General features: G+C 36.0%; 1 protein-coding gene across 1 annotated transcript; it reads left to right on the top strand.

The window, feature by feature from the left end:
* Positions 1–5,393: 5,393 nt before the first annotated feature.
* On the top strand, positions 5,394–14,817 carry LOC122146678 (C-type lectin domain family 4 member M-like). Its single transcript, XM_042766996.1, has 5 exons — positions 5,394–5,659; positions 5,860–7,002; positions 7,145–7,245; positions 7,313–7,416; positions 14,440–14,817. Exons 1-5 carry the CDS (start codon positions 5,521–5,523, stop codon positions 14,456–14,458), a joined length of 1,506 nt encoding a protein of 501 aa, XP_042622930.1. The 5' UTR covers positions 5,394–5,520; the 3' UTR covers positions 14,459–14,817.
* The last annotated feature ends 3,248 nt before the right edge of the window (positions 14,818–18,065 follow it).

Raw genomic sequence — 18,065 nt, 5'->3', positions numbered from 1 at the left:
GGTACTGATTTATAATTGATGTGCAAATGCAATTTTTTAACATTATAATTGATTAAATACTTTATACTTCAGAGTAACCTTGCTGTGCAAGTTCAGTTTTCCAACATTTCAAGTTCAGCAGGATGTAAAATTAAAATCAAATAAATGTAAGCAAAATAGCATCCTTCTTCTTGGAAAGAAATGTGCATTTGAGTATAGCGCAGCACATCAGACTGTAGTTCATCACCTCTTAGTGACACTGAGCACAAATAATAGAAAGGTCAGAATGGACTGTGTGGAATGAGTGCACAAGCAGTAAGTTTATTTTTGCTGTTTTTTTTTCTGCAAAATAAAGGGAAGTTTCTGCAAAATAACAGAGGGTGGAAATTCCATTAAGCCAACATATTTGACATCAGCACATTTTTCTTGTGAAGCTGTACAGTTTATCAAAGTTCTCTTTCTTGACAGTCAGCAGTATGTAAATTCTAGGGGAGGATCTCTATACTGCAGTCATCCTCCAAAAGTCCAGTGTTGGCTCCAGCTCCTGAGTCCACTCCAGTGTCGGCTCTAGCCCCTGAGTCCGCTCCAACGTCAGCTCCAGCCCCTGAGTCCACTCTGGAGTCGGCTCCAGCCCCTGAGTCTGCTCCATTGTTGGCTCCAGCCCCTAAGTCCACTCCAGTGTCGGCTCCAGCCCCTGAGTCCGCTCCAGTGTCTGCTCCAGCCCCCGAGTCCACTCCAGTGTCGGCTCCAGCCCCTGAGTCTGCTCCATTGTTGGCTCCAGCCCCTGAGTCCGCTCCAGCGTCAGCTCCAGCCCCTGAGTCCACTCTGGAGTCGGCTCCAGCCTCTGAGTCTGCTCCATTGTTGGCTCCAGCCCCTAAGTCCACTCCAGTGTCGGCTCCAGCCCCTGAGTCCACTCCAGTGTCAGCTCCAGCCCCTGAGTCCACTCCAGAGTCTGCTCCATTGTTGTTACAGATGTTCTGCTGATAACTTTTATAAGTTTAATCCATACAAAACAAGCTAATCACGTCTGGTCTTAATGATCTTTATCTTATCAGACACTTGTGATTTTTATTTGTTATGTTGTATGAGTACTAACTCAGTGCCTCAGAGGAAGGGAGAGAAATCCAAACATGTCACATGTCATGAATAAATTTGTGTAGGTCCAAAAATCGACGTGGAGGGCAAGCAGCGCACTTTCTCCTTACAGATCTCTTGCAAAGAAGCTTTGGATCTGAAGCAAGGTGAGAGCTATCTGGTCATGGGCCAGGCTGATGATGTCCAACTAGACAGCAGAATGTAAGTGCATTTGAACTGAGATCCAAAGTGTGTGTGTCCTGATCTGTGTATGTGAATCTGTATTAATAAGAGAGCTTGAAATAAGAAACCTTTTGAATGGTCAAAAGTATACAATCCGTCTCTTTTAAATACAATTACATTTACAGCTTACATGCTGGTTTGGTGTAGGATTAACACCATAACACCATTTGAAACATTTTTTACTGAGAAATTGCTAGAAAATGTTACAATTAATTAAAAAGACATTGAATTAAAAAGTTTTTATAATAGAAAGACTGAAGTAGTATTTTCTTGTAAAACATACTCCATTACCCTTTTAATTTACAACTTTGAATCATTCTTTACAGTGCTGTAAAGCAGATAAAACTGACTTTTGCAAATATGCCTCATTCTATAATAAACCTCTTTTGCCCGTTTACACTTTAGTTTGTCATGTAAGCCCCTCTTTAACCTGAACTTCCTCTGATGTCTTCTCAGCCGTCAGTATGCTCTGGGTGAGAGGACATGGTTGGAGTTTTGGCCCAGCTTGGAGCACAGCAAGACTAGCACTGAACTCAGAGAAAAATACAACGGCATGTTGAGTCTCCAGCAGGATCTATGCTTTGGACAAAATGAAATGTTATAAAATAGAAAAATCAGTGTCGCTTCATTTTCAACTTTAAATGTATGTTAAACATGAGTTATGTGTAAATGTTGACTTGATTTTTTAGTAATTATTCTGTTACTCAGAGATTAATTAATGTACTGTATATCTTAGCATGACTTGTTTACACACCACCATTCCAAAAGCAGTTTTGTGAAACATGCATGTCTAAGCAAATATAAATAATAAATATGGTCAAGCAAGATAAACTGTTCTGATCATCCCCTTATTCACTATCCAAAACAACAAACTTTTAGAAGGTACTGATTTATAATTGATGTGCAAATGCGATTTTTGAACTCAGTTTATAATTGATTAAATACTTTTTATTTCAGAGTAACCTTGCTATGCAAGTTCAATTTTCCAACAGTTCAAGTTCAGCAGGATGTAAAATTAAAATCAAATAAATGTAAGCAAAATAGCATCCTCCATCTTGGAAAGAAATGTGCATTTGAGTATAGCGCAGCACATCAGACTGTAGTTCATCACCTCTTAGTGACACTGAGCACAAATAATACTGTTTTTTCTTCACAAGAAAAAGGGGGAAGTTTCTGCAAAATAAAGGGGGTGGGGGAATTCCATTAAGCCAACATGTTTAACATCAGCACATTTTTGTTGTGAAGCTGTACAGTTTATCAAAGTTTTATTTCTTGACAGTCAACAGTATGTAAATTCTAGGGGAGGATCTCTATATGTATGCCTTCACTCATCCCAAAAATCTTAAATTGTGTTCCGAAGACGAAGGAAGCTTTTACGGGTTTGGAACGACATGGGGGAAAGTGAATAATGACAAAATTTCCATTTTGCGATGGAGTATCCCTTTAATAAGAGAGCTTGAAATATGAAACTTTTTGAATGGCCAAATGTATGCAAATCATCTCTTTTAAATACAATTATATTTACTGCTTACATGTTGGTATGTTGTAGTGTTAACTTTGAAACATTTTTCACAGAGAAATTGCTAGAAAAAACTTTAAGACATTGAATCAAAAAGTTTTTTAGTAGAAATACTGAAGTAGTATTTTCTTGTAAAACACTCCACACAGTAAAACCCCCAGTGTTAAATTAACACTCACAATGTTTATATAATCCACACTCAGAGTGTTAAAAAAGTGACAATAAAGCAGTGCTAAAGTTAAAGAGCTAATTAGATTAGGAATTGAGTGTTGATTGAGCATTATTGAAGAACATCTGCTGTTAACAAACTAAATCACTGACAGAAAGAGAAACAAGAACAGAGCAGAAATACAAGAACTACAACTGACTTCAGCCACAGCCTTAGATGAAAACAGCACAAGATAGAAGAAGACATTAAATCTCTCAAGATCTCGGCAGAGGATGATTAAACAACTCCACAAACAGCACCACCAGCTTCACGCATCACTAACAGGATTGATTTTAGATGTTGATGTTTTAGTTTTGTTATCAATTAAGTTACCATTATCGAGGTCAGTGTTTGCTTAAGTTGAGCTCTTGACACTTGACTTTAGAACACTAGAATGTTTTTGGTTGCAATAACTGTGTGCTTGTTTGCACATGTTTGTTATGGCACAAAAAAAATGAGAAAAAAAGATTGATTAGGAGTTGTATGTTTCAAAAATATATTTTCAGCATAAAATGGCTTGTTCAACTGATCCTTTAATTTTGTTATTGATCTATGGAATATATAACATTTAGTATTTGACAGTTTTAAGATTAATCTGAAAGACGTTTTTAATTTTCTTTATGAACAGATTTCAAGAATCAGCTTATGAATCTCAACAATGGTGACAATCAACATAACGCTCCATGTTGCAGTGCATTCTGGGAGCACCAATCAAATATGTTTATTGTCACCATTGTTGAGCTTCATACACTGATTATTGATGTGTGTATGATAATGCAGTTTAAAACTTCTTGCACTGATTTACTTTTAAAAGTCTTTCAGATTAATCAAACTGTTTGATCAAGCTTTGTATTTCATGTGATCACTTATTAAAAAAAAAAATTAAACCAATCAGTAATTATGCTATGGACAAAACTAACAAATGCTACTAAACGCTGATGACTTTTCTTATTGAAACATAAACAGCAACACCCGACTACCATAACAAACACGTGCAAACAAGCACACAGTTATGACAAGCCAAATAATCTAATGTTTCAAAGTCAAGGGTCAAGAGCTCAACTAAAGAAAACACTGACCTCTATAATGGTAACTTCAAACAAAACTAAAACATCAACATCTAAAGTCAATCTTGTTAACAATGCGTGAAGCTGGTGATGCTGTTTGTGGAGTTGTTTAATCATCCTCTGCCGAGATCTTGAGAGATTTAATGTCTTCTATCTTGTGTTGATTTCATCTATGGCTGTGGCTGAAGTCAGTTGTAGTTCTTGTATTTCTGCTCGTCTGCTCGCCACAGCAGGTGTTCTTCAATAATGCTCAATCATCACTCAGTTACTAAACTAATTATCTCATTAACTTTAACACTGCTTCAGTGTTACTTTTTTAACACTGAGTGTGGATTATATAAACACTGTTGGTGTTAATTTAACACTGGGGGTTTTACTGTGCATTAACCTTTTTATTTACAACTTTGAATCATTATTTACAGTGCTGTAAAGCCAATAACACTGACTTTTGCAAATATCCCATATTTATAACAAACCTCTTTTGCCCGTTTACACTTTAGTTTGTCATGTAAGCCCTCTCAGCCGTCAGTATGCTCTGGGTGAGAGGACATGGTTGGAGTTTTGGCCCAGCTTGGAGCACAGCAAGACTAGCACTGAACTCAGAGAAAAATACAACGGCATGTTGAGTCTCCAGCAGGATCTGCGCTTTGGCTGCAGCTAATTAGTCAAATGTCAGACTGTTGCTTTGAGATGCTCATTGACAAAATGAAATGTTATAAAACAGAAAAATCTGTGTCGCTTCATTTTCAACTTTAAATGTATGTTAAATGTGAGTTATGAGTTGCTTTTGACTGTTGCTTTTTTAGTAATTATCCTGTTACTCAGCGATTAATTAATATATATCTAAGCATGGCTTGTTTACACCCCAACATTCCAAAAGCAGTGGTGTGAAATATCCATAATAAAAACGAGCAAGATCATCTGTTCTAATCATCCCCTCATTCACTATCCAAAACAAACTTTTAGAATGTACTGATTTATTATTGATGTGAAAATGCAATTTTGAACTCAGTTTATAACTGATAAAATAATTTTTACTTCAAGTTCAAAAAAAGCAAAATAGCATCCTTCTTCTTGGAAAGAAATGTGCATTTGAGTATAGCGCAGCACATCAGACTGTAGTTCATCACCTCTTAGTGACACTGAGCACAAATAATACAGGAATATAAAGGTCAGATTGGACATGCACATACTGTTAGTGCATTTTGGCTGTTTCTGCAAAATATAGGGAAGTTTCTGCAAAATAAGGGCGGGGGGGGGGTATTACATTTAGCCAACATGTTTGACATCAGTCACATTTTTGTTGTAAAGCTGTACGGTTCATCAAAGTTTGCATTCTTGACAGTCAGCAGTATATAATTCTAGGGAAGGTTCTCTATATTTATGCCTGCACTCATCGTCCAAAAGTCCAAAGCTGAGGTGAAGTGATCATGGAACTAGCGAGTGTTTATATAAATGAAAACAACGAGACCTGCAGCAAGTACAATGAGATGGGACTGGACAGAGATGAAGATATTGATGCAAATAAGGACCGAAAAATCAGCCAGATTGAAGCAAGAGCTCAAAACAGTAAGACATTCAGTGAGATGCAGAAGTCATGTGTTTATTTTGAATGGTATAGTTGTTTTCTGCATAAGTTCTTCATTTTTACAACTGGACTTTGAGATCTATTTATGCGATACAAAACATATTTCTTAAAAGCCTAACTATTTCAACAAGAAAATTGATTACAATTTTTATTTGAATTTTGATGTTTTCCTGTTTGGCAGGAGGTTTGTCAGTAGGAAGTAAGTGTGCTGTGTTGAGCACTGTGTGCCTTGGCCTCACATGCATTTTGGTGGCTGTCATTGTAGTATTGCATATCAAGCTCAAGGCAGAGAGAGAAGAACAAGCTATACACATGTTACAATCCACTTCAAGAGATCAAACGGAGAAAGACCAGTTACGAAACAGCTTCAACTCTTTGAGTCAGAAGAACCTGGAGCTGGAGACCAGAGTCAATGATCTCACTGCTGAGAAAAACCAGTTTGAGACCAGAGTCAATGATCTCACTGCTGAGAAAAACCAGTTTGAGACCAGAGTCAATCATATAACAGATTACGAGATCCAACTTCAGAGTAACTTCAACTCTTTGAGTCAGAAGAAACTGGAGCTGGAGACCAGTCTCAGTGATCTTACTACTAAGAAAGGCCAGTTGGAGACAAGAATCAAAGATCTCACTGCTGAGAAAAGCCAGTTGCAGAGCAACTTCAACTTTTTGAGTCAGAAGAAACTGGAGCTTGAGACCAGAGTCAATGATCTCACTGCTGAGAAAAGCCAGTTTCAGAGTAACTTCAACTCTTTGAGTCAGAAGAAACTGGAGCTGGAGACCAGAGTCAATGACCTTACTACTAAGAAAGGCCAGTTGGAGACCATAATTAAAGATCTCACTGCAGAGAAAAGCCAGTTACAGACCAACTTCAACTCTTTGAGTCAGAAGAAACTGGAGCTAGAGACCAGAGTCAATGACCTTACTACTAAGAAAGGCCAGTTGGAGACCAGAGTCAAAGATCTCACTGCTGAGAGAAGCCAGTTACAGAGCAACTTCAACTCTTTGAGTCAGAAGAAACTGGAGCTAGAGACCAGAGTCATTGATCTTACTACTAAGAAAGGCCAGCTGGAGACCAGAATCGAAGATCTCACTGCTGAGAAAAGCCAGTTACAGACCAACTTCAACTCTTCTAGTCAGAAGAAACTGGAGCTAGAGACCAGAGTCATTGATCTTACTACTAAGAAAGGCCAGTTGGAGACCAGAGTCAAAGATCTCACTGCTGAGAAAAGCCAGTTACAGAGCAACTTCAGCTCTCTGAGTCAGAAGAACCTGGAGTTAGAAAGCAGAATCAGGTCTCTGAGTGAAGAAGAATCTAAACAGAGTCAGTACAAATCTGTTTTTGTTGTAGGTTTTATATATATATATATATATATATATATATATATATATATAGATGGATAGATCACTTTTACTGCATGTATATTGTTTTGAAAAGTGTTTGTGTAAAAATCTGTGTGGTTCAGGTTGTTTTTTTATGTCCACTGAGTTGAGCTGGTCTAACAGCAGACAGTACTGCAGGGATCGTGGTGGTGATCTGGTCATTATCAACACTGAAGAGAAGCAGGTGAGTTTGTGTGAGTGTCTGTTAATGAATGAGAGAATCACACTTATTCCTGTTTTTCTTCACACAGAGGTTCATATATTCATTAATCAGTGAGAGAGTGTGGATCGGTCTGTCTGACACAGAGAATGAGGGCATCATGAAATGGGTGGATAATTCAACACTGAAACAAGGGTAAGAGCTAAACATCACTGTGTTTGATTGACTTTTTGGTTCTCATTATAAAAATGAGGCTATCACAACCTTCAGAAAACAGGTGAAGACAAAACTCTTCCTCCAATTATACTGTGAGTATTGTTGATTCATAAATTTGTGTTCCTGAAAATCTAAACATTTGATACACGTTTTTCAGGTTTTGGCTCAAAGGTCAGCCAAATAACCAAAATGAAAATCAGAACTGTATTGAATTGAATTATAATAGAGAGAAGACGGGATGGACACCGCTGAACAGCTGGAATGATTTTTCATGCTCAGATAAGAAGAAAGGGTTTTGTGAGAAACAGGGTTCATTCCATATATAATTATATATAATGTAATCATTCTTATTGTGAATTCACGATTTCTGATTTTAAGTTCCTGCCTTTTAAAACACTGTCAGCTGATATGAGTGTTTTAGATGGAAAATATGAAATTGTCATTCATTATTTATTGCTATAATAATCTTCTGTTTCTCATGATGTGAATTTGGGTGATCTGGGACACAAAACCTCTGATGTGTTCATGTTTTCCTCCATCACAAGCAGCTCTATATTAATATCATCTTAACCATAAAATGTACATCTGTCATAAAGCCAGAGAGAAATGCTGCATGGCTAGAAACCGCTGATCAGCTGAATGTGCAAGAAGCAACCATGTCAAAATTTTTTCAGATATCTTTTAAACAAATCTTGTGCACAACAAATATATTACATACACTCTAAAAAATGCTGGGTTAAATATAACCCAGTGCTGGGTTAAAAAGGGACCAACCCAGCGGTTGGGTTGTTTTGACCCAGCAGTTGGGTTATTTTGACCAGAGGTGGGTAGTCCAGGGGTCAGAAAGTAAAAGTCCTGCCATATTTTTGCTCCATCCATGATCTCAGCAGCTGATTTCACCAGAGGAGGAACCAAGTCATTCCTTTCAAGTCACAAACAAGTCTCAAGTCAAATCCCAAGTCCTCAAAGAGTTAAAGTTAATGAGATAAATAAGTGATTAATTAAATGATGATTGTGCATTAATGATGAACACATGCTGTTATTGGAAATTACAGAGGATCAGATGTTGATGTTTTATTGGTTAAAATGATGCCACCATCATGGAGATCAGTGTTTGATTTACTTGTGCTCTTGACCCTTGACTTGTTGCACTAGATCTTTCTCTCTGTAGAAATGCATGTGGTGTTTTACAATGATGAGATATTTGCTGTTTATATGTGATGAAACGAGCCTCATGAAATGGCCTGATTTCATTTAAAATAACTTGCTTCCATTTATATGATCAGGTTTTGCATTAAGAACTATGTGAAACTACAAAACACTGTTGTTCTAAAATACATAGTGAATTAATTAAAAAAAAAGTGTGTGTGTGTGTGTATAATACACCAAAAAAACAAACTACTATACTATTTAGACACAGAGAGACATCAAGAACCAGTATACCAATCTCAACAATGGTGACAATCAACAAAATGCTTCACGATGCAATGAATGCTGGGTAACACCATAGTAAAAACTCCCATCATGCACTGCAGTATGAAAAATTATTGTCACCACTGTTGAGGATAGTATGATAAATGTTCATAGCTAAATTCCTGAGCTGACATAGCTTTTTTTTTTTTTATTCAATATTGACACATTAAGGTGGCATTTGTTTAAATAGTTTTTTTTTTTTTTTTTTGTAGTTCTACAGTACCTGAACAATAAACCAAAGAGAGAGAGCGCTTTATGATGTTTATTTACCATGAGTTATTAGCAGAAATCACAAGTTACTCTGCTACTTCAAGCTTTTGATTCAGCAATGCACAAATGTTTGCTGTGAAACAATATTGTAACTGCTTAGAAACCAACTACTTTGAGTTATTAAAAGGGTCAAGAGACTAATTAAAGCAAACCTTGACCACAGTTATGGTGGCATCTTGTGTGCTTTTAAAAAAAGAAATAAATCAGTATATTTCATCCAAGGCTGTGCCTGGAGTCAGTTGTAGTTCTTGTGTTTCTCTTTTCTTCTGTTAAGTTGATTGTTAACAGCAGGTGTTCATCACTAATGCACAATCTTCATTTAATTAGTCACTTAATTATCTCATTAACTTTAACTCTTTGAGGACTTGGGATCTGACTCGAGACTCGTTTGTGATGTGAAAGGAATGACTTGGTTCTCCTCTGGTTAAAACAGCTTGCTGAGTTCACGGGTGGAATAAACATATGGCAGGACTTTTACTTTCTGACCCCTGGACTTTATACCTCTGCCAACTGCTGGGTCAAAACAACCCAACTGTTGGGTTGGTCCCTTTTTAACCCAGCGTTGGGTTATATTTAACCCAGCATTTTTTAGAGTGTACAATCGTTGTAGCCTATATTTTCATTTATTTGATTTATCAAGTTGCATTTTCTGTATACTTTTATTTCTGGACTGAAAATAGTCAAATAATTGTATGTGAGAGATCAGTATCATTGCGTTCCTATTGGTCAGTGTTAGAGGAGCTCAGCTTAGCCTGACAGTTAGCCTGCCCCACACCAGGTTAGTCTCCCAGCATAAATTGCCACATTGACTGAGCTTGGTCTATGTTAAATTTGCATTATGGAACCAAGTCTTTTGACAATGATCCAAACTACCCGAAATAACCCTGGCTTATTTTGTTAAACTTGTTTTATGAAACAGGTCTCTAAATTATTTGGCTCTTCTTTGAACCAAAACCTGAATATCATGCATCAAATGTAAAATTAGTACAGAAAATGTGAAGGTAGAGAAAAGTAAAGTTCTGTTTTGCTAAAAAAAAATTGATTGTGGTGTTTGTGGAAGAGTTGTGACTTGAGGATGTTGAGTTGATTATAGCAATAAGAAAACAATGACTATTTTACAATTTCCTTTCATAAGAATATCCACTACATTATATATTATAGAATATTGTCTATTATAGAATGTTATAAAACAAAAAATAAAGAGGAATAATGCAGACACAATAAGAATGAAGATAATAGAAGCAAAACCATTGTAGCGTGTGGACCAATCAGACACCATAATTTCTTATATTCAACAAATAATCCCTAACACCCCTCACGCACCCAACCAACAAGCCAACTATGAGGGTCTATGGACGCTTCCCCGAAATGCAACTAACACCTCAAAAAGGCAGAACAGACCTCTGGTTTCATGGCAACCAAAGACAAATCATCAGAAAACACCCTTATAACCTCACAAATGAATTTTTGCAAAGCAGAGGGAACTCATTTAACCCATAGGAAAGACACATAATGCCCATAGAAATGGACTGTTCTCTAATTAATTCATAGACAAACCTTTCTTTGAATGAACACACACAACCTCAGGTCATCATGTGCATTATTACTGTTCTTGTATATTGTCTTTTTTTTGTATTGTATACTGTTTTAGGCATGCTTATGATCAGGGGTGCACATATTTTTTTCAGCCTGGTTCCTGGAGATTTGGTTTGGTTCTCACACAGCGCATGGTGTGACCCATAAAATATAACTATAAAAAATTAATTCATAATAATGACAATATTATTGCAATTTATTTAGTATATACACTCACCTAAAGGATTATTAGGAACACCTGTTCAATTTCTCATTAATGCAATTATCTAATCAACCAATCACATGGCAGTTGCTTCAATGCATTTAGGGGTGTGGTCCTGGTCAAGACAATCTCCTGAACTCCAAACTGAATGTCAGAATGGGAAAGAAAGGTGATTTAAGCAATTTTTGAGTGTGGCATGGTTGTTGGTGCCAGACGGGCCGGTCTGAGTATTTCACAATCTGCTCAGTTACTAGGATTTTCACGCACAACCATTTCTAGGGTTTACAAAGAATGGTGTGAAAAGGGAAAAACATCCAGTATGCGGCAGTCCTGTGGGCGAAAATGCCTTGTTGATGCTAGAGGTCAAAGGAGAATGGGCCGACTGATTCAAGCTGATAGAAGAGCAACATTGACTGAAATAACCACTCGTTACAACCGAGGTATGCAGCAAAGCATTTGTGAAGCCACAACACACACAACCTTGAGGCGAATGGGCTACAACAGCAGAAGACCCCAACCGGGTACCACTCATCTCCACTACAAATAGGAAAAAGAGGCTACAATTTGCACAAGCTCACCAAAATTGGACAGTTGAAGACTGGAAAAATGTTGCCTGGTCTGATGAGTCTCGATTTCTGTTGAGACATTCAGATGGTAGAGTCAGAACTTTGGCGTAAACAGAATGAGAACATGGATCCATCATGCCTTGTTACCACTGTGCAGGCTGGTGGTGTAATGGTGTGGGGGATGTTTTCTTGGCACAGTTTTTGGCCACTTAGTGCCAATTGGGCATCGTTTAAATGCCACGGCCTACCTGAGCATTGTTTCTGACCATGTCCATCCCTTTATGACCACCATGTACCCATCCTCTGATGGCTACTTCCAGCAGGATAATGCACCATGTCACAAACAATGAATCATTTCAGATTGGTTTCTTGAACATGACAATGAGTTCACTGTACTAAAATGGCCCCCACAGTCACCAGATCTCAACCCAATAGAGCATCTTTGGGATGTGGTGGAACGGGAGCTTTGTGCCCTGGATGTGCATCTCACAAATCTCCATCAACTGCAAGATGCTGTCCTATCAATATGGGCCAACATTTCTAAAGAATGCTTTCAGTACCTTGTTGAATCAATGCCACGTAGAATTAAGGCAGTTCTGAAGGCGAAAGGGGGTCAAACACAGTATTAGTATGGTGTTCCTACACTGTAAAACCTGACAAGTCACAGTAACTCAAACCGTTTGAGTAAACAGATTGCCTTTACTTAAACCATGTAAGTTTTAAAACTTTGCAATCATGTTATCAAGTGATTAATTAAGTGCTGATTGAGCATTAGTGATGAACAGCTGCTGTTAACAAACAGCATCACCAGCTCCACTTATTAATAACCAGACTGACTTTATTTCTGTCAGACGTCTACAGAAGATCTGATCGAGAATTAACTAAGATTTAGATGTTGACTTATTGTTTCATTTGAAGTAACCATGTTAGAGATCAGTGTTTGCTTTAGTTGGGCTCTTGACCCTTGATTTCTGTCTTAGATTATTTTTTTTTTGGACGTTGTAACCATGTGTTTTTGAAACATGTTTGTTATAACTCCAAAAACCCAGAGAAAATATGATCAGGTATTGGTCGTTATACAGCATATTGGTGATGATAATCATCAATTATGGAGCTGTTCAGAGTCCAAAATCTTACTAAATAAGTGTTCTATAGTTAGTTCAGTTGATTACAATGAAAGCCATTCATAAAGTCAGTAGTTCTTTCATAATCAGTTACTATAAAGGACTTTCCAAACAGTTTGGTCTTCTATGGTGTCAATTAGTCACACACAGACATCAATAATCAGAATATGAACCTCAACAATGGTTACGAAAAAAAAAAAAAAAAACATGCTGCAATGCATGCTGGGCACTATTGTAGCACAAAACTCATCCATGGCTCCCAGCATGCTCTGCTGCATTGTTTTTTTTTTGTTTTTTTTTATGGTCACCATTGTTGAGGTTCATATGCTGATTATTGATGTCTGTGTGTGACTAAGTGACACCACAGAAAACCAAACTGTTTGGAAAGTTCTTCATATTAACTGATTATCACAGAACCACTGGCTCTTAGAATCACTTTTACTGTAATCAATCCAACTAATTACACAACACCTGTTTCATCAGATATTAGACTCCAAACAGTTCAATAATCAATGATTATCATCACCAATATACAGTATAACAACCAACATCTAGGTACAGGTTAGATAACAAAAAAATGCTAACCTGAATGCACTGTAAGCTGCTTTGGATAAAAGCAGCTTCTAAGAGTGTGAGTGTGTGTATAACACCTGATGATATTTTCTCTGGGCTTTTGAGTTACAACAAATGGTTACAACAACCAAAGAAAAAATTAAGACAGAAATCAAGGGTCAAGAGCCCAACTAAAGCAAACACTGATCTCTAACATGGTTATTTTAAATGAAACAATAAATCAACATCTAAACCTTAGTTAATTCTCAATCAGATCTTCTGTAGACGTCTGACAGAAATAAAGTCAGTCTGGTTATTAATAAGTGGAGCGGGTGATGCTGTCTGTGGGGTTATTTAATCAGATCTTGAGAGATTTAATGTATTTTATTTCAGTTTATTTTTATCTAAGGCTGTGTCTGAAGTCAGTTGTAGTTTCTTGTGTTTCTCTTTTCTTCAGCAATTCTGTTTGTTAACAGCAGCTGTTCATCAATAATTCACAATTATCACTCAATTAATCACTTAATTATTTAATTGCAATGTATATCTTCTTTCAGTGAACTCAACTGAATTAAGTTCAGAGTACTCACAACTATTAGTTTTAAAACTTAAAAGGTTTAAGGCAATCGGTTTCCTCAAAACAGTTTGAGTTAACATAACTTGTCAGGTTTTAGTGAGGCTGTGTCTGAAGTCAGTTGTAGTTCCTTTCTCTCTTTTCTTCAGTAATTCTGTTTGTTAACAGCAGGTGTTTCATCACTAATGCTCAATTATCACTCAATTAATCACTTAATTACTTAATTGCAATGTATATCTTCTTTCAGTGAACTCAACTGAATTAAGTTCAGAGTACTCACAACTATTAAGTTTTAAAACTTAAATGGTTTAAGGCAATCGGTTTCCTCCTCAAACGGTTTTTGTAAACCCAACTTGTCATGTTTTTAAGGATATTTGTTTACACAAAAGGGTTTGAGTAACGTTGCTTGTCGGGTTTTTACAGTGTGTTAGTTTTAAAACTTAAAAGGTTTAAGGCAATCGGTTTCCTCAAACGGTTTGAGTAAACCTACCTTGTCAGGTTTTTAAGGATATCTGTTTACTCAAACGGTTTGAGTTAAGTTACTTGTCGTAATATACTTCCTAATAATCCTTAAGGTGAGTAAGCAATTAACATGAAATTTTTAAATCTTAAGTAACTCTTACTTTCTCTATTCTTGCAATATTCAAGTGCTCATGTCCCTGAGTAATATCTGCATCCACCGAAGTCTGAAGAGAACACAATAGTAGACAGCAATCCATATGAGAGAGAGGTCTGGTGTGGAGGGTGGATCTGGAACTGACTTCTGTACAGTTTGTCACATCTCTTGATTATCTGTCTTCACAAACTGCCCTGAAATACAATTCAAACATTAACAATGTTTGTTATAGATGTAACGGAAGGCTCTTACATTCATAATGCTAATTTTGGCCTCTACAGCTAATTTTGGAAATATAGTTGATATCAGTAATATGCAGAATGCACGATACAAGGAAGTGGTCAGTAACATCATCACTTTGAGAAATGATATCTATATCAGTAAGGCTACTTTAAGAAAAAATAAAATGAATAAATTCTATTCAAATTTATTCAAATTAAGTTATGAAAAATAATAAGTTGTGTTATGCATTCAAATAGTTAGACATGCTAAAACACAGAATTTGGTAACAATAATAATAATAATAATAAAAATAAATAAAACATTTCATAGGGCCCTAAACATGTATTTTTTTTTTTTTTTTTAACTTTTAATAAATTGATGTGAAAATGTATTAAAAAGGAGTTGAGAAAAATTAAATGTGGAAAATTTTTATTTTTTTATTAAAGTGGAAATCAGTTTACTAAATAAAAACTTGACTGACTGCTACTTTAAAGGGATATTATTTGTGTTGTTTATTATTTATATGTATACTATAAAATTTTGTGCAATTAAGCCACGTTAAGCATTCCAGCTGAATGAAAAGAATCGGCTCAATAATGGTCACAAAATGGGTATCGGAGAAGATACCAATTTAATATATTAATTTAATATAAATAGATGATACTTTATAAAGTTTAAATAAATAAATGAATTCACTGTCTGACAAACAAACTAAAAAAAAAAATAAATCGACATGAAATAAATTTCATTAATACCAACAAAATAAACAAATTACAGGTATATCCTTTCAGAATCATCACTGGCCGGGAGAAATAAAAGTTTCTCGATTTCTTCACTTTAAAATAATGAGGAACAGCATATTTTCCTGAAATAAAAGGGAGGAAAAGTCTATGCTTTGCAATGTAGTAAAGAAAATTAAAGTTTCATAAAAATTGAAATGGCACACAGCAGACATTAGCCTACTGCAGATAATTATACGTAACAATAATTGTCTTGTCATGCTATATAAATTAAAACAATACTTTCTCATACACTGATGATATGAAAATCAAATTTACAAAAATTATTTAATTCATAATTCATTCTTCTATCCGAAGACCTGATCCTCCCTCTGTGGATAATAAACCCAATTAATTTATTAAATGGTTGTTCGTCTGTTAGCCTAAAGATCAGTTTAATTTAACAAAACAATCATTTCAGGGACATTGCGAGTTACAGGTTAATGTTTTATTTTTTTCTTCTGTGCATTATAATGAAGGCTTTGTAAAACTGCACAGTGGTTTTTAGCTTTTTAAACAACATACTCCATCCTACACTAGTTACGCACACATTTCCTATCATGTATGTCTATGAAAGATGATCGAACCAATCAGAGTAGGTATGGGGTGGGGCGCCACGTGCAGACCCGCCCCAGATGCAGCCCCGCCTCGATCTGCAGCCTGCAGCCGGGTGCTTCTCTCTGAGACGAGACTGCTGTGACGTAAGTGTTCTGCGGTTCTGCAGTTAGATGTATCTCAATTAAACACACCTGATCCAACTAATCCAAGTAGGGCTCACTGCAGCCTGCGGTGGACGTCCAACCCCGCCCACATCCAAGTGTGACGTCAGAAGTCACGCCCATCCCCGACACAACCCCGCCCACGTCCAAGTGTGACGTCAGAAGTCACACACATCCCCGACACAACTCCGCCCACGTCCAAGTGTGACGTAAACCAAAGCCACGCCCATATCAAATACGTCACCTCATGTGATTTCCCCATCCCCGTACCTGGAAACCCGGAAGTATGTTGAAGCAATTTATGGAAGTTTATGGGATCTAAATAAAATTATATTGTCCTTCGTTTTACTAATACACGTTTTCTTATTTTTGTAAAGGGTGTCTAGGCTAAAATGGCATCACTTAAATCTAATATATATTTAATACGTCTGATATACGGAGCTTATTTCGTCATCACAACAGCTCCTAAAACGCTTATGTTGATTAAAGTAGGCTAATTGTCAATTAAAACTTTTAAACCTTACCTTGTTCATTTATGTAATGAGATAAATTCACATTATTAAAAAATTATTTTGACCTACCCAAGGCAAAATTGAAATGCATCAAATTTAAAGGGGACAATTAGATTTTGGTATTGTAAAAGTATGCAAATTTATTGTAAAAGTTGGTATTGTATAATTGTCATTTAATTTTCTAAAGGTTTATTCCACTTATCATAAAGTGTTAACTTTTGAATGATAGAATCAACAGTTCCATATATGCAGTAGGCTACACATACTTAGGCTGAATAAAGATTCTATTGATAGATTATCTAAGTAACATGACACTGACCTTCAGGCCTTGTTCATCACAACTTGATATGAAACATGTCCAGGTCCTCCACATACTTAAAGATGAATGAAAAAGGCATCCATTGTTTCATTGGGTATTTTTATATTTATTATTTTACAAAAATAATTACATGTACAATTTAACAAAAAAAAAAAAATAATAATAATAATAATAATAATATACACCACCAGTCAAAAGATTTTGAACAGTAAGATTTTATTATTTTTTAATGTCTCTTCTGCTCACCAAGCCAGCATTTATTTAATCCAAAACACAGCAAAAACAGTAATGTTAAATATTTTTACAATTTAAAAGAACTGCTTTCTATTTGAATGTATTTTAAAATGCAGTTTATTCCTGTGATCAAAGCTGAATTTTCTTCATCATTACTCCAGTCTTCAGTGTATTAACATAATAATAATAATAATAATAATAATAATAATAATAATAATAATAATAATAATAAAATGTTTTTTGAGCATCAAATCAGCATATCAGAATGATTTCTGAAGGATCATGTGACTGGAGTAAGTCACCCTTGAAATCACAGGATAACATTTCATTTAATAGAAATATAGAAAATTGTTATTTTAAATAGCAAAAATATTATACAAATATTTTAAAATTGGACTGTTTTTGCTGTACTTCCGATTAAATAAATGCAGGCTTGATGAGCAGAAGATATTTCTTTAAAAACATAAAAAAAATCTCACTGTTCAAAAACTTTTGACTGGTTGTGTTTAACAAAAGATGTGCTCCAAATATTATAAAGTCTGAGCAGCTGAATGAACAGCTGAATGATCAGATAAACAGTTCTTGACATGCAGTACACACACAAACATACATAGACTACACAGAGAGACTCCTTGCTTCAATATATCCTCCGATTCTCCCTCCAGGTAGTCTTTGATGGCATTCTGTTGATTTTTACTGTCCATCTGGAGAAAGGCAGGCCCTGTCACCTCCCCACAGAATAACCCACGATGACTCTGTACCACGCTGAACCAATGTCCCTTACAAACTTCCACTTTATGTCCTCTTGGCGCTCCTGTTAAAAATAGAGAATACATACGTGTTGGGGGTATATGTGTCCACTAAAAATTATTT

This window comes from Cyprinus carpio, chromosome A1 (assembly GCF_018340385.1).
Source record: "Cyprinus carpio isolate SPL01 chromosome A1, ASM1834038v1, whole genome shotgun sequence".
Classification (NCBI taxonomy): Eukaryota; Metazoa; Chordata; class Actinopteri; order Cypriniformes; family Cyprinidae; genus Cyprinus; species Cyprinus carpio.
This window is presented reverse-complemented; position numbering and strand designations above follow the sequence as displayed.